Consider the following 23,340-nt stretch of genomic DNA (forward strand, 5'->3'; position numbering starts at 1 on the left):
CAGATACCTAGAGTCCCTTTAGGGTTGCCACCCATGCCTAGTGTAAGTGGGGTGAGGTGTCAGGCAGAGGAGACAGGGTGGGGAGAAGGGCCTCAGGCAGTGTGGGTGGGTTGGTCTCAGTGCAGGGGTGCAAGGGGCTCAGTGATGGGGAGAGGCACTGTGATGAGGGGGGTCTCAGGGTGATGGGGACAAGCTGGCCTGAAGGGGGGTGGGGGGGAATGGGTCGGGGCAGTTGGGGAGACTGAAGGGGCGGTGCTGGTGTTAGGGTGGGGAGAATGGACTGGGGCCCGGAGAACAGGGGGCCGATTGAGGGGCGGGGGGCGGCGAGGAGAGGCGGGGTGAGGGAACTGGGGGGGCGGGCCGAGGCAGTAGCGGTGGCCAGAGAGGCGGGATCAGGGAACGGGGGGGACGGACTCTGGGACGTGGCTGGGTGTGTGGGCGGCCCGAAAGGAGGCTGGGAGGGGCGGGGGGGCGAGGCCGGATGATGGGGCGGCCCGAGGGGCGGGACAGGCCCCGTGGCGGAGCGGACGGCATGGCGGAGGCTTCGGGTTGTGCTGGCCCCTTTATCCGCTATTTCTGCACGGCCGGCCGGGGCCTGGAGCCCTTCCTGCTTCGGGAGGTACGGGCCCGGCTGGGGGCCACGCAGGTGAGGGGCCTGGGCAGGGTCTGGCCCGCGGGTGCCCCGGGAGCTACACGGGGCTGTGTGGAGGGATGTGGGTCGGAGGGGCGGAAGTCTGGGTGTATGGGGGTTGAGGGGTGAGGCTTGGATGTGGGGGTGTGTGGGGGGATGTAAGGCTGTGGGGAGGTCTGGAGTATGTGTTGGGGGGGTCTGATGGGGCGGGAGTGGGGGACCTGGGTGGGCTGCATGGGGGTTTAAGGAGGTGGGGGCTGTGGGGAGGGATAGAGGGATAAGGGGGTTGGGCTCCGATGGAATAGGAGGCTTGGGAGAGCCTTTTGCTGAGTTTGTCCTTTGGGTCTTACCTGCTTCAACCTCCTGGGGAGGTTTGGGTCCTGTGCGCGCCAGGATAACATATGTAGTTTTGAAACATATTCACTTACTGTTAGCCAACATGTTTTTTAAATCCTAGTGTAGATGGTGGCTTCACTCTGTCATCTAATATATATTAAAATACAACTTGTGTGTGTACCTGTTGGCTCCTCTGTTTGGAAATACATCTCTTGCCCATGTCTAGCCAAGTTCTTGGTGAGTGGGTGAGACTTCTGAGGGAGAAACAGACCCTACAGCCCTGGACATAGGATGTGAGTTTTACTTGGGCGAGTTAAAGGTGGTGTAGTGAGACAGAGGTATCTTGTTGCTCAGATCTATTTCTCCACTGTTTTGTTCATGCATAACATAAGAACATAACGGCCATACTGTGTCAGACCAAAGGTCCATCTAGCCCAATATCCTGTCTTCTGACAGTGGCCGATGCCAGGTGCCCCAGAGCGAATGAACAGAACAGGTAATCACCAAGTGATCCACCCCCTGTCACCCATTCCCAGCTTCTGGCAAACCGAGGCTAGGGACACTTCATTTAACGTGCACTTCTGATGTAGGGTGGGAGAGAGGCATGTCTCTGTTTCTTGATATGCTCTGTTCACAAATGAAAAACAGCCATCCTTTTGTTATGGCTACTCTTGGTACTTTTCTGAATCCACTTGTGTAACTTGAGTTAGCTGTTATGTAACCCAGGTTACAGTAGGTCCACCAAACACGATTGTAAACGTATTGAAATGCCACTTAGCACCTGGTATAGACATAGTTTTAAATCATGTTAGCAAACTCAAGTAGCCTCATTTGATTTAAAAACACTTGTTATTCCTACCTCTTCATGCCTAACAGTTGCAAAGGTTCTTCAAGGTGGTTTTTGCATATTTGTACCGGGTGCTACTGGAACCCAGCTACACTTATTGGTCATCCCAGTCTTCAGGAAAATCTTCCCCTTAATCTTCATTTGACAACTTGTATGTTACAGTCAGAGTTTAAAATTTCACATCTATTTCAAGGTGTAGTTTATCATCATTTAACTATTGAGCATTAGCTAAATTTAAGATAATTTCCCAATTAAGCACTAGTCATCATTAGCCTAATCTGTTTTCTTGGAGATATCCAAATAAAGTAGCCATTCTAGAGCCAAAGAGGTATACCGCAATAATATCTTGCGTTTATAGTGCACCTGTTGTCCCAGAGTATTTTATACATTACCCCCAATGTGATGGGAACTGCAGAAACCCCTTAAGTGAAGGGCAGCAGTCAGCTGGTTAACAGTATGCTGAACAGAGGAAAAATGTGCAAGGACACTGGGTGACTCAGACGTCCTGATATTTGGGTGGTTGTCCCGTGTCCCGACTGATCTTTGGCTGGGACGCAATTTGTCCCGATATTTCACTCCGCTGGATTCACGCCCCCCCCCCCCCCCCCCGGCCGGCAGTGCGCGGCTCTTTTTTTATTTATTTATTTTTTCCCTCTGCCAGTGGACCCCCGCCCCCCAATGTGTCCTGATATTTTCTTCATCTCATCTGATCACCCTAGGAAAAACCCCAGTTCTTACAAAGTGCCTCATGGGTTTTAATGTCCTCAGGTATCTAACAGATTGAGTTGTTAAAGTCTGATCTGAAAAATCCATATACTAAACTATATTGAACTCAATATATTAATATAGTGGTCCTCTTCATTGTATACCCCTGCTTACTGTGGTTGGTTGGAGTCAAAGGCGCAAGAGCAGTTAATGTGAGGGTGTGCAACCACATGGTAAGTTTCTGTTGGTGGGCCTAAACCAAATCTAGAGACTTTTTTTTTAGACTTTTTTCTTCTTTTTGATAGGTGGAGTATGTTTCAGGAAAAGTTTTCTTTACCACCAATTCTGAGTTGAGTAAATTGAAGAAGCTGAAGTCTGGAGAACGATTATTTTTGCTGCTGAAAAAACATGCACCAATTTCTCCTTCTAGAAATAAAGGTATTGTTTATTACTCTTTCTCTTCTTTCTACACACAATATTATGAACTCAAAGTAGAAGTTGAAATCTGATTTGGAAAAGAATTCCATAATCGTTTTCAAATGCCATAGTTTTAATTAAGCAATAATAAGACTTTTTTGTCCAAGGACATTCAAGAACCTTTCTACTCTGAAAGGTGATTGTTAATATAAACAAAAAAATCATAACACACAACAGGATTCCTCTTTTTGTAAGTGTAGGCCTTAGCAATAGATACACTTGGGGTTTTTAAAGACTTTTTTCCTCTTGAGGGCTCATTTGATTGCTTGTAACTCTTTAAAAATATGCCTTTCGGGCTGATATTTTTCAGGTCATCTCTCCACTCAAGTGAAGTTTTGGAAGTATTGCGCAAAAGCAGTTCAGTTTTAATAGAGAGAATGGGGAGGAATTATATTTGTAATGTTTATAAACTATTTTGTGCCTTTTTTAAATAGCTCTAACAGCTTTGTGGTATAGAATGGTCCCTAGGTCACAAATGTTCCTGTGAGTGGTCAAGGGGAAAATCCATTTTGATTTGGCAGAGTTAAACAAGTCTTATTTTTTTAAACCACTTTTATGCACTCTCTTTATTTAAAGAAACTAATGTTTCATTCCAACTCCTAATGTTCTGCTGGCACTGCACATGCATATTTGTGTAATTTCAGTGGAAAGTTTTTAAAGTTGGAGGTTGGAATCCACTAGAGCTCTGAAGAAGTTCTGCCCTGTTCCATGGTATCTATTAATGTACACACTCAATAACAGTGCCCATTTTTAGATTCATGCATTACTATCCTGAGAGGGGACATAACAGTTTTCAAGCACATAAAAGGTTGTTACAAGGAGGAGGGAGAAAAATTGTTGCTCTTAACCTCTGAGGTTAGGACAAGAAGCAATGGGCTTAAATTGCAGCAAGGGCGGTTTAGGTTGGACTTCAGGAAAAACTTCCTAACTGTCAGAATGGCTAAGCAGTGGAATAAATTGTCTAGGGAAGTTGTGGAATCTCCATCATTGGGGATTTTTAAGAGCAGGTTGGATAAACACCTGTCAGGGATGATCTAGATAATACTTAGTCCAGCCTTGAGTGCAGGGGACTGGACTAGATGACCTCTCGAGGTCCCTTCCAGTTCTATGATTCTGTGATACTCTTTAGTTGCATGGCTGCTTAGTTTTTTTTCCACAGGGGCCCTGCTTCATTCGGTGCTTAGGTTAGACAGAGAACAGCTGGTGAGTCAGGGATATGTACTGAATGAAACAGGTTTTGTTGAATTCTTCCAAATTCTGTTTTTCATATATCATGGTGTAAATCTGGAGCATTATGTATAATGAGTGAGGGGAATAATTTTCTTGGAGGTTGAGTGGATTTAGGTATATAAACTGAGATGGATTATTTGTGGTATGAAGTTTCAAATGTTAAGTATCTGCGAAGATCAAATTCTATCATCACTATTTTTATCTGAATCTAATTAGGAACTTGAAAAATATTCTAAAACTTTTCATGGAGGATCACATTTATCCATGGACCTAAAGTTCAAAAAATAAATAAAAGTACCTAAATTACTTTCATCTGTGTACTGAGGAAAACTGAAGATCATAATACTTGTACTAATTTTATTCCCCAAAGTTCAGTTTCACAGGCCTTGGCTACACTGGTGCTTTACAGCGGTGCAACATTCTCACTCAGGGGTGTGAAAAAACACCCCCCTGAGCGCAGCAAGTTACAGCGCTGTAAAGCACCAGTGTAAACAGTGCCCCAGCGCTGTAAACTAATCCCCATGGGGAGGTGGAGTACCTGCAGCGCTGGGAGAGCTCTCTCCCAGCGCTGGCGCCGCGACCACACTCGCACTTCAGAGCGCTGCCATGGGAGCGCTCCTGCGGCAGTGCTGTACACTTGCAAGTGTAGCCATACCCTCAATATTTCACTCTAGTGAAGTGAATGGGACTACTCATGTACTTAAAGTTAATCACGTGTTTATATCTTTACAGTTGGGTTCTTTCCTTCTTATTCTAATTGCCCGTAATCATAGAATCATAGAATTCAAGATCAGAAGGGACCATTATGATCATCTAGTCTGACCTCCTGCAAGATGCAGGCCACATAAGCCGATCCACCCACTCCTTAAGCAAGCGACCCCTGCCCCATGCTTCGGAGGAAGGCGAAAAACCTCCAGGGCCACTGCCAATCTACCCTGGAGGAAAATTCCTTCCCAACCCCAAATATGGCGGTCAGCTGAACCCCGAGCATGCGGGCAAGACTCTCCAGCCATACCCTCTGGAAAAAGGCTAACAATATCCTATCATTGACCCATTTGTACTAATTACCAGTGTGGCACTTAATTGACCTATTGACTAAGCCCGTTATCCTGTCATACCATCTCCTCCATAAACTTATCTAGCTTAATCTTAAAGTCATGGAGGTCCTTCGCCCCCACTGTTTCCCTCGGTAGGCTGTTCCAGAATTGCACTCCTCTGATGGTTAGAAACCTTCATCTAATTTCAAGCCTAAATTTCCTGACTGACAATTTATATCCGTTTGTCCTCGTGTCCACATTAGCACTGAGCTGAAATAATTCCTCTCCTTCCCTGGTATTTATCCCTCTGATATATTTAAAGAGTGCAATCATATCTCCTCTTATCCTTCTTTTGGTTAAGGAAAACAAACCGAGCTCCTCAAGTCTCCTTTCATACGACAGGCTTTCCATTCCTCGGATCATTCTAGTGGCCCTTCTTTGTACCCGTTCCAGTTTGAATTCATCCTTCTTAAACATGGGAGACCAAAACTGCACACAATACTCCAAATGAAGTCTTACCAACGCCTTATATAACGGGACTAGCACCTCCTTATCCCTACTAGAAATACCTCGCCTAATGCATCCCAAGACCGCATTAGCTTTTTTAACGGCCACATCACATTGCCTACTCATAGTCATCCTACGATCAACCAGTACTCCTAGGTCCTTCTCCTCCTCCGTTACCTCCAGCTTATAACTAAAGTTCTTGTTAGTCATCCCTAAATGCATAACCTTACACTTCTCACTATTGAATTTGTGCAGGTTTTGTGGACTAACTGACTGCTGTTTCCTTACACCTGTGGAGACTCTGGTGTTGCTGTGGTTTAAATATGGTCATAATTTGGCTTTGCTGTAGGAATTTAGTTAATAGTTCTGTTAATGCACAAGAAGGAATAGACTCCAGTTCCTTCTTCTGAAGATGTGTAGGCTCTGCAATGTTAGCAAGAGTAAAACGTAACTTAAAAAAAATTAAAGTTAGTGGATACTAAATCCAAATGGGGAAAGGGATCTGACTTTTGGCCACTTTTCAGAGTTGAACAGCATTTATAAAGCTGAATAAGCATTATTCTTATTTTACAATAGGGGCAACTAAGTGACAGAGAGACTAAGTTAATTTATCCAAAGGCAAAAAACTAGTAATTGGTAGAATAGGGATTAAGAACCCAGTTTATTTTAGCACACTGGGACTGCAATTAACTATTAAACCATGCTGGCTTCCCAGCTGTGATCTAGCTCCAGAATTTGGCCCATTGCCATGCAGAGCTCTCTGAGTATCTAAGCAGAGGGGAGAGCTATGGGCAAGGCCAGGACAAAGCAGGATATGATTGATTTAACACCACCCATAACCAAATCGGATCAGAATTGCAATACTTACATTCAATCACTGGTGCCTCAGGAGTTAACAGATTCACAAATTTACAGAGTTAATTGTTCTCTTTAACACCTGTTGTCTTAAACTGCTTTTGTATAAAATGTTTTAAGAAATTTTGTTGTAGAAAATTTGGGTGGAAACTATAATGATCCTGGCCCTACTTACTGTGCTGATTTTGTCATGTGTGAATACGTAATAGCTCTGAGTAAAAGTAAAATTTCTTTATCCATGAAAATGAATGGATTAGACTTTTTGTAAGGCATTGTTGTTTCATTTAACAGTCCTAGGAAATAAGTGTTTAATGTTCCCAAACATACACTTTAATGTCGATTAGTAAAAATAAATTGTGTGTATTAAAATGTTAACACAGAATAAACTAAGCTCAGATCTCTTTTAGGAAAAGTATTTAATGAAATTCAAAAACTTGTAATTGAGGACCCCAGATGTTGGCTGGATATTATTTCCATTTGGAAACGTCTTCGTGGAAATAAGGTCGAACAAGGAAACCTCTCTAAAGAAAATCCAGAATCCCTAAAAAGAAAATCAGAAGAAGAGATAAGTATCATAAGAAAAAAACAGAAGAGAGAACAAATATTAGAGAGAGTTTCTGATGAATGCCATGTGGAAGAGCAAAAGAAAAGTGTGATACTAGAAACAAACAACATGGACTTTTTGACTGAAAGAAAAACTTTTCTAGAAGAGACTTCTGAAAGTAGAATAGAGAAATCAGTTGATAGCAATAACCACAGCTTCAGTTTCAGAGTTTCTTGTCGCTGTAGTGGAGCAATTGCAAAAGTATTTACTTCACAGGTATGACAAATCAAAATTCCTGAAGGATAGAATTAATTGTAGATTTTAAAGGTGCGCTGAAATACCTAATAACTATGTGTATTTGGTTAGTAAACGGATCAATGATAGTTTTGAAATTAATTTCTAAAAGCATGACTATTCATGGTTCGTGTTAGAGAACCTTGACTAGAAATACATGTATTATTGCCCATTTCAGGGTATTTTTTAGGGCAAAATAACTTTTCAAATGAATAGCTTCTATTGAGGATGCATTATATTTATGAAGTAATACATCTGTGCATGTGGGATGCAAAAAAGCAACATATCTGTGACTCAGGTTCCATTTATTTTACTTGAAGGTGGACAGAAGTTTGGTTCTCTGGGAGATTTTTCCATTGAAGTTAGTGCACAGTAAACTGTAAGGCCCCAGTCCCGCAAACACTTAGAAATGTGCTCAATTTTATGCAGTGTTTTACACTTTTCAGGCTCTACTCATTCAAAACTTTCCAGAAATTTGTGGATAGTGGTTATACACTAGGTTAATCTATCTAAAGGTCTGCTGAACACCAGGTGTTAAGAGCGTCTCAGATCAAATGTGTTTTTTCTTTGGGAGTTCCTACAGTGGTAGTGGCGCCCCAAACAAGCCCAGCTGGCCTATAAGCAATTAAACTAAGAAGTCTGACTGTTGAATGGGGGGACTTTTCCAATCTCTGAGATCTTGGAATGCTGTTAGTCCTACTGCCTCAGACTGCAGTGTGTGAGGCTATACATCAGTGTTAAGATGGTTCTTCCCAATTATATAAATGTGGGATGGAAAAGGAATTCTTGGCCTTGTGGCACACTTGTTCGTGAATCTCAGCTGAAACCTGTCAGTTTCTTCCCTATCTGAGAGCAGTTAGCTAAGGAAGAACCTGCTCATGATGTTCAGTGTGTTATCCCAGGTCATTCACTTAATTCCAATCACCTGGTCCTATAGCAGATGAGCAAGCGGGAATCAGTGACTTCACTCATGAGAAGAAGACAGGTTTGTATAGCCAACCTATGCATTATATACCTGCTGCTGATGGAGCGATCCTCTCAGAATTCTTGTAACTGACTGCAGTTTGAAGTTATGCTGATGATGTGCAACTGTGCAAACATTGAAAGTATTGCATAGCTAACTCTACAGTGGATGGACTTAAATTCATTGCACATTTTAAATAAAAAGTACTTATTGAAATCTGCAAACTCTAAAATCAGAATGAACTGTAAGTGTTCCCTTTGCAGGGGTCTGATTTGACCTGCAGAATCTCTTGATGAAGGAAAATAATTAGCTTGTCTCACAGTGTAGGTGGAGTTTACAGGGCTGGCAGGTTGGGGAAGAATTCTGCCCCCCCCTCAGTGACAATTTTATAGTTATGTTTCAGAGCAGAATACATTATAAGATGCTAAAGAAAGCAAACTAATTGCCAGTTTAGAAGTAAGTAGTTGTGCACTAATACTTAGTAATTAAATTGTTAAATTTCAGTTGTGGTATTAGGACAGATGTTTTGTTTGGCCTCTTTGTATATATCCAGATTCAGGGCTGCTAGTGTCATATTACACTATATAGTCTTGCCTTGCTTGTGAATTCTTTAAACTCTAACATAACTAGTTTTTTGTCGTTTGTAACTCAGATTCCTTTTCATTTCAGTGGCTTTCAGTGATACTTTCTTTTTTGGGGTGGCTTTTTTTTCCTTTCAGGAGGTGGGAAGAGTACTTGGAATAACTCTTATAAAACAGCTTGGGTGGAAAGCAGATTTGAGAAACCCTGATCTAGAGGTAATGAAATGGTCTGTTTACTGAATTACTCACTAGTTTTAAAATGACACTGTCAAGTGCTGATTTGATAGGACTTTTTTCGCTGTTTTAGAGTGTGTGTGTGTGTGTGATAGTGCCTATAGGCCTCACTCTGAACTAGGGCTAGGAGTAGAGCAATACTGGACTAGAGAGGCCTCACCCCTAGGTATGTTCCCAGTGGAGGAACAGTTTAAAAGGACACTGGTAGCCAGGAAGGGGCTGAGGGGAATAAGCAGCACATGGCTTCAAGAAGCAAGGCTGATGCTGAGCTGTGCCAAGAAGACAACAGTCTGGTGTGGGTTGCCCTAGCAGCAGGGACCGAATCCCACCCACCTCTTTGGGATCTGGAAGCCCTAAAAAAGAGTGACTGAACAGGACACTAACAGACCAAGGAGAGTCTGCTAAGCCTGCGACTGCACCAAACTGAGGCTCCGGACTGGTAGGAAGTGACCAAGTGGAAAACATAATTTGGGGTATCTCAATAACTGGAATGGACACTTTGATAAACCCCTGGGTCAGGACCCGGTGGAGTGAGTTGGGGGCCTGGTCCCCCTATCTTGGCACTCCCCTACCCCCACCCCTTCTCTGTGGTGACACAACCTGTGGGGAGCAATCAGAGCATGTGGGGGTGATTAAGGCCATACAGACAGGGCCCCTTCTGGGATGAACAGGGTGGCAGAAACTGAAAGGCCACTATCTGAGCACTAAGCCAGCTGGTCATTGGACCTTCTTGCTTCACTATAGAACATTTTCATTCTTTAAATATACCAGCATAGGATTCTCCCTCCAGTGTTCTTGTTGTAAGGCTGTGTAGAATTCCTCTCAGTCTTTTTTCTACTGATGTGAACAAAAAAGTACCAGTAGGCTTCTCATGGCCCTGAGCACTGGGGAAGGAGACTCCTGTGTACCTATGAACCAGTACTTGTGGTAGCAAAGATTCTGACCAAACCCAGAATGGGTGACGGTTCAGTCATCCTGATAGCCCTGTACTGGCTCAGACAGAGTAAGTCTTCAACCCTGCTCACAAAAGTGGTGGGCAGTCCCATTGGACTAGGAGTCTGTTCACATCCCAACCCAAATCTCTGTCCCTGTTGATCTGGTTTCTGAAAGGATGACACTCTGCAGGTGTGATGTCGTCAGCTAGGTTTCCCAAACATCCTGACTTTTCTAAAAGAATCTACCAGTAAGACTTCCAGCTCAAAGTAGAAAGAGTTGCTCTATAGTGCAGTGAAACTCACTGTAAATGTGTGCAAACGGCTTGACTTGCCTTTATCTTTCTGAGTCTGTATTAAAGACTGGTGCATTTGACAGCTGTTTCAGCATGCCATGACCTATTTGAAGGTAGACCATCGTCTCTGCATCCCTTATCATTAAGTTCATGCAGGTCTTGACACATTTTATTTCCACTGTGTGTGTCCCCCAAAAGAGCCCCCTCCATAAGGGGATATTTATTTGGTCCCGACAGCCTCTTTTTGAGGCACTTTGTACTTGTGAGTTCAGCCTTCTTATGTGGAAGGTTAATTTCCTGGTGGAAGTGGATTGTCTCATAAAGTGAATATGCTTCAGGGTCTCATGACTGATCCACATTCATGCTAGATTTTACAAGTTATTGATGTAAAGTCTCCCAAAGATCCTTGGCAAGGTAGTGACTGACATCAACCTTTTAATGAGCTTATTGCCCTTGCTGCCATTTTTCCACACCCATATGCCCATCCCAGTGAAGTTCTTCACAAGCTTGATATAAAAAAGGTCATTAGGGTTCTGCTTGGAGCAGACTGAAGACCTTAGGCCATCCAGCTCTGCTTTATCATCAGTTCCCTAGGTAAGGCTATCACTAAGAGGGCTTATGTCTAAATGGTTCAGATTGCATTTCATAGTGCAATGACCTAACTGGTCAGGTACATTTTCTGGGGCAGAGGCTTCCATTGCCAACCTTAGAAATGCATTACGCATACCTGTATATGTACATAGTCAAGGAGCCACATATTCACTATGTGCAGTTGTAGGGATGGTACTTTCAAAAATACCAAAGTGGCTTAGGAGCACAAGTCCCATTAAAGGCAAGGAGACTCTTAAGCCACTTCAGTGCTTTGAAAATCCCAGCCCTAAGCAGTAGTGCTTTGTTTTGGCAGAATCCAAGTCCTGAAAAACCCGCTGGCGAATTTAGGAGGAAGTTTGTGTCTAAGCATGTCTGAACTGTATTAAAAAATTGGTCCCTTAAAGATATGAATGCCTAGTGATGAACTTTTAACTAATGTAGAATGTCTTTACGGCTTGTTTAAATGTTACAAATTCTTAAAACTTTTAAATTGTAAATTTGGGTTTCCTATTGTGTTTATTTCAAAACATAAGAGAATTTTTGATCTAAAACCCCAAATCCTAATTATAAAGATCAAATAAATAGCATATTGTATGTCTAGTTTAAATTAGCAAAACTACCATCACATTAATTTAGAAGATACAGGTTTCCTTTTTAATGTAATTTTTTTCCCTTTTCAGCTCTTTGTACATCTAAATGATATTTACTCGGTGGTGGGGATTCCTGTCTTCAGGTAAATATTTTTATCACCAAATTTCACAAATAGCAGTCCTATAGTATGATGTTAATTGTCTCATTTTATAAATGAGTCCTGGCAGCTACCGTGTTTAAAATATTTTTCTTAATTTGTATCCTTTTGGCTATTTTACATCTTGATCACTTGCAATATGTCTAGAGTTGACTTAAAATCTTTGCCTGAATTTCCAAAAGAGCAGCCTAAAGCTGGGTTCATAAGGCCATACTTTGGCACCTAAATCAGTGACCTGGTTTTCAAAAGTGCTGAGCAACAAGTCACACTCCCTGTCCTTCACTGAGTTATCCTTTTCTACTGGGTTCCCATAGTTGACTCTATGATGATTTTTATGCATGACCATTTGCATTTTTACAGAGACATTCTTTTGGATTCACTTCATATAAGAAGTGTTTTAGTTTGGAATCTACCTCTTGTTGTTTGCAGACTTCCACTGGCGAACAGAGAGTATATCCAAACTGCAGGACTCCGATCTACTGTTGCATGGGCTATGGCATCTCTTGCTGAAATCAGTGTAAGCAAACATTGATATAGATTATTAATAATAGCAACAGAGGGGCCTTCATAATGATAGGTTCTGTTGCTCAGAGGGCTAAGAATTTCATGATCGTTAGTGGAGGCAGAGATGGCCTTAGACACCTGTTGGAGGAACATTATGAATACACTTTTTCTCTAAAAGTGCGTGTCCTCTAACCAACACACCAACTTAGATTTGGATTTCAGAAAATGTAATTGAAGGTATCTCAGTGATTCTTATACTTCTAATGTTTTATGGTAAGTCTGATCTTGTATAGTGCTGATTGCTGTCAGTCCTTGATTTTAATGGGAATTTATGGGCATTCATCATGTCCCAGGGTCAGTCTGTCACAGAAAAGTCAACATCTTTTTGCGTTGAATATAATACCCCATTTGTAAGAGCTGCAGTTCTGAATCTCACCCCAAATTAAAAAAACACAGTAAACGAACTAAAAAAGAGCCACTGTGGCTTAACAACCATGTAAAAGAAGCAGTGGGAAATAAAAATGCATATTTTAAAAAGTGGAAGTCAAATCCTAGTGAGGTAAATAGAAAGGAGCATAAACACTGCCAAATTAAGTGTAAATATGTAATAAGAAAAGCCAAAAGAGTTTGAAGAACAGCTAGCCAAAAACTCAAAAGGTAATAACAAAAATGTTTTTTTAAGTACATCAGAAACAGCGGCAGCTCCAGGCACCAGCTCTCCAAGTGTGTGTGTCTCCTGGGGCGGGGCAAGCCACGGGGGGGAGCGCCCTGCCGGTCCCTGCGACAGCAGCAGTCAAAAAAGCAAACAGGATGTTAGGAATCATTAAAAGGGGGATAGAGAATAAGATGGAGAATATCTTATTGCCCTTATATAAATCCATGGTACGCTCACATCTCGAATACTGCATACGGATGCGGTCTCCTCATCTCAAAAAAGCTATACTGGCATTAGTTACCCTTCTCTGAACCTTTTCTAAAATGATTAGGGGTTTGGAACAGGTCTCATTTGAGGAGAGATTAAAGAGGCTAGGACTTTTTCAGCTTGGAAAAGGAGACTAAGGGGGGATATAATAGAGGCATATAAAATCATGAGTGATGTGGAGAAAGTGAATAAGGAAAGGTTATTTACTTATTCCCATAATATAAGTACTAGGCGCCACCAAATGAAATAAATGGGCAGCAGGTTTAAAACAAATAAAAGGAAGAAGTTCTTCATACAGCACACAGTTAACTTGTGGAACTCCTTGCCTGAGGAGGCTGTGAAGGCTAGGACTATACAGGGTTTAAAAGAGAACTGGATAAATTCATGGAGGTTAAGTCCATTAATGGCTATTAGCCAGGATGGGTAAGGAATGGTGTCCCTAGCCTCTGTTTGTCAGAGGGTGGAGATGGATGGGAGGAGAGAGATCACTACCTGTTAGGTTCACTCCCTCTGGGGCACCTGGCATTGGCCACTGTTGGAAGACAGGATACTGGGCCGGATGGACCTTTGATCTGACCCAGTATGGCCATTCTTATGTTCTTACCTAAAGGCCTTGCCTTTGAAGAACAAATTATACTGTTAAATGTTTTTGTTTTTTAAATATATTCAGTATGTTTTGTTTGTTTTTGTTTTTTTAGACTGGTGCATTTGTTTTAGATCCTATGTGTGGATTAGGAACAATACTCTTGGAAGCTGCAAAAGAATGGCCTGTAAGTTCTACAGTTATAATAGGTAGGATGTTTCCAAGATAGTATTACATTAATTTATTTTATATTTGTAAAACACTTTTGGTAAATTACAATACATATGTGTGCTTGTTGGAAAATCAGCCAAACTTTTCTGGAAAAGTTTGCAGAATTTTTAAACTGAGCTTTGGTTTAAAACTTCTCCAAGATGTACTTATACAAATCACTAATTCCTGTGCACCTGTTCTTGCAGTTGTCTAAATTCATAAATAGAGATTCTCACCCCTGCTCTGGCCCTTTTGTGCTAGTGACAGGGGTCTCTGCAGCACAAAGGGGCTCTAAAAGCCCTGGATCCAGCCAGCAGATTATTCCCTCAGTGCAAGAACTGAGGAAGACAGCTGTAGGCTGTCATCCAGTGCTTATCCATTTGCGGACGCACCGTGGACAGCTCACAACCTGATAGATGTTAAGGTCTTCTTCGAAAACGATGGACGAACATCATCATCCCAGAGTAGAGGGTATGTCAGGGATAATGTCACAGGGCAATGCACTGAAGGATTCTGAGTAGTGCAGCTGCTCATAGGTAGTTCGGGACAGGCTGTTGTAGCTCATCACCTAGGGCTATCTAAATTACTGCTTCCTAGAGCAGTCTGCAATTGCAAAGCTTAAAGCTACTTTTGCACCTCTTCTCTCTGGACTTTGAGTTATATTCTGTTATTGTAAGATCTTCAGAACTGAATCTCACCCAGAGGTCTTGCCTTTGAAGAACAACTTGTACTCTTAAATGTGTAAAAATATTCAGTATTATGTTTTATTCTGCATAATAAAAATTTCTCCTTTTCCCCTCCAACAGAATGTACATTACTTGGGTGCTGATATAAATGATTCACAGCTACAAGGTGCACATGAAAACATTAAGGCTGCAGGCTTGATGGATAAAATTGAGTTACTTAAAGCATCTGTCATAGGTAATATTTGAAAAATGTTTTAGAATGACAAAGCATGTGTTAAGGACTCTAAACAGAGTTCTAGAACTATAGTTAATGCTGTGAATCAAAGTATACTAAAACCTAGAGTACTTGACTCTTTTCATACATGATTGGGTTGACACTTACCTTTATGTTCATGACCTGCTGTTTTTCTGTTCTCTTCCCCTTATGTTTTGACAAGAAACTTAACAAAAGGATACTGTATATATTAATTTCTAGGCTTTGGCAAATCACTACTATTACTCTGTATCTTATATGAAATTCCCAGTCCAAAAAAAGTCATTATTTAGGTAAAAGTTCTAGTTAACTATTATAATACAAAGATAAAGCCCTGCAGCTTGTAACTCAAATTTTTCTGCAATGGTAACTTAAGTCAATTAATGAATCATTATCTTTTGCAGTGGATAAATGTAATGACCCTGGCCTTTTCCTGGAAAATGCTATCTGTTTGTTCTCAATTTATGGGCTGATTTTAGGAGAAGATAATTGCTTTATGATATGATACTTAATCTGGACAAATCCTCCAAATCTGGTTCTGAATTACCCACATATGAAAACTCATTACAGCAGTTAGCAAAAGATGGTCAGTATTTGACACCTTACCTTGTATTCAGATGAAGGAGAATGTATAGTACTCCTTCCCTTGTAATATCTGTTTCTTACCTGATTGGTTTTAGAGCCCCCACTGGACTTGGCTTGGCTTAGGATACTTAAAATTAGAAGTATTCTGAACTCAGACCATACCCTTGTTGAGGAAGTAATTGGTGCCTCGTGGCTGTATCTTAGGCATTGGTCAGAGTATATTAATTTCATGTTTTTTCAAAACAATGCATAGCTGGCTATTTTGCTCATAGACTAAACTTATTTACCATAAGTCTTGGTCCAAGAATGTTCTGGGAAACAGCTAACGCCATTCTCAAGAGACTAGCCTTTTCGTATAGCTTCAATAAAAGAAAATCACTTAGAGCTGGCATAGAAAATTCAGGCATCTGGAGAAACAATTCAAAGAAAGCAGCTCAAAATCAAAATTAAATTGGCTACAGCCAGGCCTTCCTGTAACCAGATTCTGTATGAAAGATCTAATGCTTCACTTCCTTCAGTTTAACATGTGCATTTGAACAAATTATTCTTGTAAGTAAAGTGCCTGCAAGGTTAACCACATAACTCCCATTTTAAAACTCATTTGCAAACAGTTATTTACCTTGAGGAGCAGAACTAGTTTGTAAAAATGGAATTGTGTTTCGTGTTCATTGACTCTCTGACATGCTGATCAGATGTTTTTACGTGCAAATTAACACAATTTTTCTGGCTGCCAGCTTTGCGGACTGAAGTTGGGTGTATTCTTTCTCTCTATCGGTAATAAATCTTCTGCAAGCTAAATCGTGCCCTCATTTATACCATTGCCTTTAGTGGAATATGGGACTGAAGCTATACTAATGGCATTGGTTTCTTTCTAGTAATGAAAGAGGATAGTAAGGGGTTTCTTGTTTTCTAGGTTTCTTAGGTCTTTTAGCAGATACTATAGGTGTCCTCATCACACATCTCTTGAGTGCCTCCTGCGTGGTGTTGATGGATGAAACGTTTTATAACAGGGTTCTCAAACTGGGGGTTGGGACCCCTGAGGGGGTCATGAGGTTATTACCTGGGGGCGGTTGTGAGCTGTCAGCCTCAACCCCAAACCCCTCTTTGACTCCAGCATTTATAATAGTGTTAAATATTTAAAAAAAAATAATAATAATTTGGGAGGAGGGGGGTTGCACTCAAAGGCTTGCTGTGTGAAAGGGGTCACCAATACAAAAGTTTGAGAACTGCTGTTTTTATAACAATGTCATAAGCTTGGAGGTGTGTAAGATCCTCAGGTGGTTACAATACATTCTTCCAGGTTCATAGCAAACACAACAGGTCTTAGGATCACCTCCTTCATTAAGGCTATGTCTACCCTGTGGACCTTATAGTGACACAGCTGTACCACTGCAGCTGTGCTACTGTAAGGTCTCTCATGTAGCCATTCTTTGCTGGCAGAATAGCCTCTCCTGCCAACATAGTGCTGTCCACACCAGCACTTTTGTTAGTGAAACTTGTGTTGATCAGGGAGGTATTTTTTCACACCCCTGACTGACAAAAGTTTTACCAACAAAAGTGGTGGTGTAGAGAGATCCTAAGACTTGTAAACCTGCTCCTTGATGGTCAGTTTATATATTCAGTGTACGATTATCCTGTGGCTTATACTCCAGTTTGGATGCCCAAATTGGGAAAAACAGTTCTCCACTCTAGTTCTTCTTAGACCACTTCTATAGAGAGTTGTCACTGCTAGTTTATCTGCAGAGGTTAGGGGATCTATGCTGTCAGATGCAAAGGAGAGAAGTTGTTCTAGTTACTGTAATTCTTCTTTGTGGAAACTGACAGCATAAATTGTATATGCCCTTTCCACCATGTCTACCTTTCAGGGTGAGTCCATGTGGATTCTGTTGAAGCTGAAAGGGACTGGAGTAGAGTTGAGTTTGTGGCTCCTTTATGAGGGAGCCATATACATTGCCTCAATAGTCATAGCTTTTTGGAAGTTCTGAACACTGCTGAGGCTATGCACTCCACAGGAGTGAGGATCTTGCTGTCAACATGCTTGAATCATGGTTGCTACTCAGTCACTGTTCTTTCTTAAGTTTAGCCAAATTTAAGAATCTGACTTCTGTTTTGCAGCATTGCCATTACCTTCAGAAAGTGTTGATGTTGTGATTTCGGACATTCCATTTGGGAAAAAGTTCAAGATAACAAAAGACATAAAGCTTCTACCAAATATTCTTCGAGAAATGGAAAGGTATATATAATATTTGAAACACTTTAGGGTATTTTTTTAAACTCTATACTTGTTTGTAGTCTTGAGCATAAACATCTCTACTCTAAATGACCCCCAATTCTGTGGTCTGGACCCAGACAAGCTGCTAATTAAATACGTCTGTGTTGCATACAATTATTCCTCACAAATCCACTTCTCCAGAGCATTACTTGAGGTGTTTCATGTCTTGCCTTGCAATCTGTGGAAGCTTTGACAGCAGTAAGAGCTGTCAAAGCATGTATGTTAAATGTTATGTCCTCGAGGCATTCTTGAACTGAGGGGTTACTCTTTCCACAAGTCAATGTGGTGACAGAACCTTCACTCTTCCTACTGTTTTCAGGTAGACGTTATTTTGAAAGCTGGCTGTGTTTTCAGTGGTGATCTGAGAAGCATACAGCTGTCAAAGTTTAGACACTCATACCAGATGATTCATTTTTGTTGATACTAGAAGAGTCTCTTAAGATGCTTTTGTAACAGTAGAATAGTAAAGACAACTTTACCTTTCATCATAAATTTTGACAGGTTTCCATGTCCCCTTTCTGGTTTATGTCCCACGCACTGGTCTCATTTTTAGAGGTGTACACTGTTGGCTTGGTAGCCATTTTAATATTTATTTTATAGGGAACACTAGGACTGTTTTGTGAAATATTTCACATTTAGTGCCATTTTAAAGGTTAGAAGAAAAGATAATTTTTAAAGAAGAAAATAAGCTTTACATATTTTAAATAGTTTAGAAAACAAAGGAATAAAGTGTTAAGGCATAAATATAACACCTTTTTAGGTTTTTTAATGCATTTTTAGAATAAAGGCATTAAATGTTAGCAACAGAACATGTGTTTGTAGAGAAAATGAAGGGGAAGGTAAACAAGACACAAAGTGAGAGAGACTTTTCTTCCATTCCTGTTTTAAAATTTTCTCTGCAGCCTCTCACTTTCTCTTTTTTTTCTGTAACAGGCTGAAAGGCTTTTGCTTTTCCTGGCTGTTCTACTGCCTCTCTCACTTTTTTTGTTTAACCCACTCCCCTTTATTTTCTCTAGAAATGCATGTTCTGTTACTAATATTTGTATGCATTTTTTTAAATTAAAGGTATTACTTTCATCTCTAAAAAGGCCTGTTATCATATTTGTCTTAATACTTTATTCCTTAGTTTACTAAACTTCAATTAAAATGTGTAAGTTTGTTTTCAGAAGAAAACAGGCTTTCTTCTAACCTTGAAAATTGGCTCTAAATGTAGAAAAAACAAAAACACAAGCGGTCCTAATGGTCCCCATAAAAATACATTTTCAAAATGAGCATGCCAGAAGTAAACATCTCCAAAAATGAGACTGGTGGGCAGGGCATAAACCAAAAAGTGGAGTGTAGAAACTTCTGTTTCTATGGTGAAGAAAGGGTAAAGAGGTCTTTACTAGTCAGTTGTATTTGTGATCCGTTGCCCTATTTATTGGTGGCTCTAATTTTGGGAAAGAGAGGGAATTTACTTTAAGTCCCACTACAGTTGGAAGAGTAACTAGACTATGGGATATAGTAGTAATACACTTTTAATGGCGGTTTGTTGTATTAGATCATGGGTTCTTCAAGTTTGCAATCAGAACAAGTTTCAGGGTGTTGTGACCTCCCTTATGTTATGGCACTGTGGGAGGGGTCCTGGTACAGAAAGGGTTGAGCCATTGTTTTTGATTTTCCTTTTTTGTCAGACCGGACAGGTATTGATGTAATCATCTGTTGGTTCTCTCCCTCTTCCCCACCCCCACCCCCACCCCCACCCCCACCCCCACCCCCACCCACACCCACACACAAACTATCTACTCTATTCTCTTGTTGGCCTTGCTTGGAGTTCTGTTCCATTCTGGTCTTGTTTTCTCTCTTGGTGGATCTTCTCGGGCAAAGATATTTCCTTGAATATGGGAACAAGGGGAAAAAAATTGCCAGAGAAGTTCCACCAACAGACTTAATGAGAGCCTCTTATTTGACCTGCTGACTGTGAGCAGTCTTCAGATGGGGGCAGTTCCGTTCTGGGGCTCAAGCATTCCAGTGGCTCTTGTAATGTTAGCTCCTAACAGGTAATTTATATAACTTGATTTTAAACTGTGTGTAATTTGATGGCACCTTTCCTCAGATTAAAAAGCTTTAGGAATCAATAGAACAAACTGAGGACAATAATTTAGATCTCACTAAGACCATGACTACACTTGACTACAATTCCAGTGGCATGAATCATACGTGTAGCTAGTGAAAAGCAGTCTGCATCCACACTCACTATGGTGTGGAGCTACACACAGCAGCAAAGGCTCCAGCAGAACCCCACTGCCAGAACCTTTCCTTGCAGCGAGGAAAGGCTCCAGCAGCTGGAAGCCTGCGGGACGCTACATTGCTAAAAATAGCAGAATGGACGTGGGAGGCACTGCTTGGGCATGTAGAGAGCCCATGTAGGGTGTATATCCTAGGGTTCAGTTATGCAGGTAACTACTCACCTAAACAGTGCTTCACCCTTTACTGTGTTGTTTATGCCTATACTAGCTGGGCATGCAGTGTCTGTACTCTGCACATCACTAAGTGTAGACAACCCTAAGGAGTTTTAAAAACTCCCTTATTCTGTCATAGGAGATACTCCTTTTACATTGTAGTTTAGAGGCTCTGGAAAATCAGTCCAAAACCTCCAACTTCCATCAGTTAAGTCTGGAAAAGGTGTCTGAGGGAGATCATCCTTTCAGTTTGAGAAGAAATGTCAGCAGTACAGCTGGACCCACCTTTGTCTATAGTAAATGCTTTTCATTTCCCCAAGTCAGAAATATTGCTGAGGCAAGAAGGGTCCAGCTTCTTCATTTAGGGAAAAATTCAGAGTGGAGCTACAACAGTTTGCAAAAGGTTTTACTGATTATGATGAAACAAGAAACCTAAGCATGTACTTAAGTGTTTCACTGAATTAGGGCCATAGCATCTAAAATCCCAGTGTCTCTGTGATCCTTGAAAGGTGATAGATACTGACTTATTCTTTGCAAAAAATGGACATAGCTCTGATTTTGATTGAGGGTGCCTAGATACTACAGTAATAGAGGCATGAGGAGTCCATAGACAGAATGCATAGTCTAGTAAGCATGCACAACTAACCATGGTTTTTTTTTAAACTGTCAGAGTGCTTCATGTTGGAGGGACAGTTGTATTACTTGTGAGTCAAGATCTCCACAAGCACATGGGTGGCTGTATTAGCAATTGTGTCGAAAACGACACCTCTTTGAACGCCACCAGTGACAACAAGAATGGAGCTGCTGTGGTGAAAGACTTGAATCCCAAAGAGGAAAATGGGAGTCCAAGAAGTATTTCCTCTTCAATTAAAGGTGTAGAAACTGAACACTTCAATAACGTTACATGCTTTGGGTCTTTGGCAGCAGTAGAATCCTATGGAGTTAGCCTTGGAAAAACAGATGCTTTCATATACAAATATAGGAAGATGCCTGCTGCTGGAATGCAGTAGAATTCTGAAAGAGAACATGGATCTTATTTGAAAGTATATTGCACTGAAACAACTGAACCATGTTGGTCCTAATTTGGGGCCATATTGTGCCACTGGTAAGCAAATTTATTTGGACAATTTTACAGCATTCCTTTTTCCCCTATCTTCTTTGCTAAAGAATTCAGTAGTCAGAAGATGGCGGAGACAGTCCTCCAGCAATGTTAAGTTGGCCACAATAAAATGAGGCCAAATCCTGAGATCCTTACTCAAGCAAATCATCTGTTTCGGTAATGAGTAAAAACAGAGCAAGGGTCTCATGGTTTGGGCTGCACTCTTCTAGGAGTGATTTGTATAGGATTTAACTTGCTGCCACTGTGGTGGGACTGTGTGGTAAATTGCTTTCCTAAACATTTACCTAGTTAGAATAGGAAACACATGCACTGTGTCAGATCTATTGATTGTATATTGATTAGTAATATAATTTAGTTTCCCCAAGTAGCACTGAAATTTGATAGGTTCTTGTACCAAGATCAGGCAAAGTATTATCAGAACTCCTGTTCAGTTGGGAGCCTGAAGGTGCATGGTTGCAACACTCACACTTAGGAAATCTCACTGTATTTATAATACTTTTATTAATACAGTTAGCAAAGTCACGAACACTCTAAACTCTGTGAGGCAGGTAGAGAGAATACAGAATGTGCTGAGCATCCAGATACTTTCATCATCCCGTGCAAAACAACCTGCAGTGTTAGTTATCTTCCCACTCACCATAACCATCAGTCATCATCTTGGCATCTCTCAAGGCACACAGGGTGGGATACAACTTTTATAATGTGTTACACTTATGCCACCATGTGAAATGCAATACTCGGGGTTTCAGGCCCTTTTTGTTGTTTGTAGTTCCTCACCGTAATGTTGGGATGCCCTTCTCCAATAGATTATTAATCCTTTTACCTTGATTTTATTAGCATATAATTGAGTCAGTTACCATGGCATTTTTGTTGTCAGACAGCTTCTGATGTCCCTAATTTAAAATATCTCAAGATGCTATGAACTAGTATCCCATGGTTACTGGTCAACAGTTTAGTTATTACAGCATTTTATTGTTTAAAATCATATTATCTAGGGTTACTTTTGGTTAACTACTTATGCTTAAGCCTTTTTGGACCTTGTGCCTTAATTTAGCTAAACTATATATTGTCTTACAGGCCTTGTAGGCTCATTACATTATTGGCTTAATTTATACCTAAGCCTCATCTAGTAAATACCTATACCTGTAGGCTACAGCACTAAGGGGAATTAGAAGCCTTTACTGAAGTGTCTCTAACGAATTGTTTTTGTAGCAATTACTTTAATAAAAATGTGATGTAAAACTACTAAAACCCATTTATATTTTACTTTAGGTGTATACAACCTTTTAATGTTAGAATAAATCTAACTATCTAGTATTCGGTTGGTATGAGATCAGTCCAGTGCTACTCATGTTCTTTTGAGCAGCTATTGCAGTTTTTTAAATTGACATTAAACAGCTCAGGGTTTAATTTATTGCTCACCAATCTGGAGGGCTGAGGGTTGATGTTCACTGCTCAGCCAGTAGGGGTTATGGGTCAGGGCTGAGTGCTCACCAGTTAAGGATTAGTATTTTTTTTCCCACTGAACAGTGTTGGGGGTTAAGAGTCAGCGATAAGCACTCATCATTTGGTAGTTAGTGGTAAATGCTCAATGTTTAGGGGTTAGAGGTTATTGCTCATGGCTGAGTGGGTGACAGCTCATGGTGAAGGTTTAGCTATAACCTCCAGCATTCCTGGCAGGGCTTGAGATCCCTACTCCTAAAACAGACAAGGAGTTGTCAGGAAATAAAAAATGGCCAGTCTGTGTCCAACACACCAGTTCCCACATGCCACCCCCAAAAGCTCAGTGCCATGGGTCTCACATTTACCAGACATTGAGAACAAGAGCACACAGTGGGGATAGGAGTTAAAGCCACACAGCCTGGGTCATGAAGGAGAAAGGACACAGTGACCCCAGACTGTCAAATATCACAGGGTAGATATCCAAAACAACAGGATTCCCACCCACTCCTGCT

The 23,340-nt window shown here is 41.1% G+C and overlaps 1 protein-coding gene across 4 annotated transcripts; it reads left to right on the forward strand.

The window, feature by feature from the left end:
- The first annotated feature begins 510 nt into the window (after nucleotides 1-510).
- Nucleotides 511-22,627, forward strand: THUMPD2 (THUMP domain containing 2). Of its 4 annotated transcripts, none has more exons than XM_045009841.1 (10): nucleotides 511-646; nucleotides 2,825-2,957; nucleotides 7,033-7,445; nucleotides 9,147-9,224; nucleotides 11,742-11,794; nucleotides 12,239-12,326; nucleotides 13,934-14,005; nucleotides 14,835-14,949; nucleotides 17,668-17,785; nucleotides 20,936-22,627. In XM_045009841.1, the coding sequence occupies exons 1-10, from the start codon at nucleotides 533-535 to the stop codon at nucleotides 21,273-21,275; spliced, it is 1,524 nt and encodes a 507-aa protein (XP_044865776.1). In that variant the 5' UTR covers nucleotides 511-532; the 3' UTR covers nucleotides 21,276-22,627. The 4 variants fall into 4 exon arrangements, 3 of the variants coding, with proteins under 3 accessions (XP_044865776.1, XP_044865779.1, XP_044865777.1); XM_045009842.1 differs by having other exon boundaries at nucleotides 514-619; XM_045009844.1 differs by lacking the exon at nucleotides 7,033-7,445 and having other exon boundaries at nucleotides 513-646.
- Nucleotides 22,628-23,340: the final 713 nt, after the last annotated feature.

The sequence above is a fragment of the Mauremys mutica genome, chromosome 3 (assembly GCF_020497125.1).
Source record: "Mauremys mutica isolate MM-2020 ecotype Southern chromosome 3, ASM2049712v1, whole genome shotgun sequence".
Taxonomy (NCBI): Eukaryota; Metazoa; Chordata; order Testudines; family Geoemydidae; genus Mauremys; species Mauremys mutica.

Excerpts from the sequence above, each read along its gene's own strand:
- THUMPD2 (XM_045009841.1), top strand. The coding sequence starts at position 533 with ATGGCGGAGGCTTCGGGTTGTGCTGGCCCCTTTATCCGCTATTTCTGC. Across the intron at positions 9,225-11,741 it reads TGAGAAACCCTGATCTAGAG|CTCTTTGTACATCTAAATGA; the intron begins GTAATGAAATGG and ends TTCCCTTTTCAG. Across the intron at positions 12,327-13,933 it reads CATCTCTTGCTGAAATCAGT|ACTGGTGCATTTGTTTTAGA; the intron begins GTAAGCAAACAT and ends TTGTTTTTTTAG.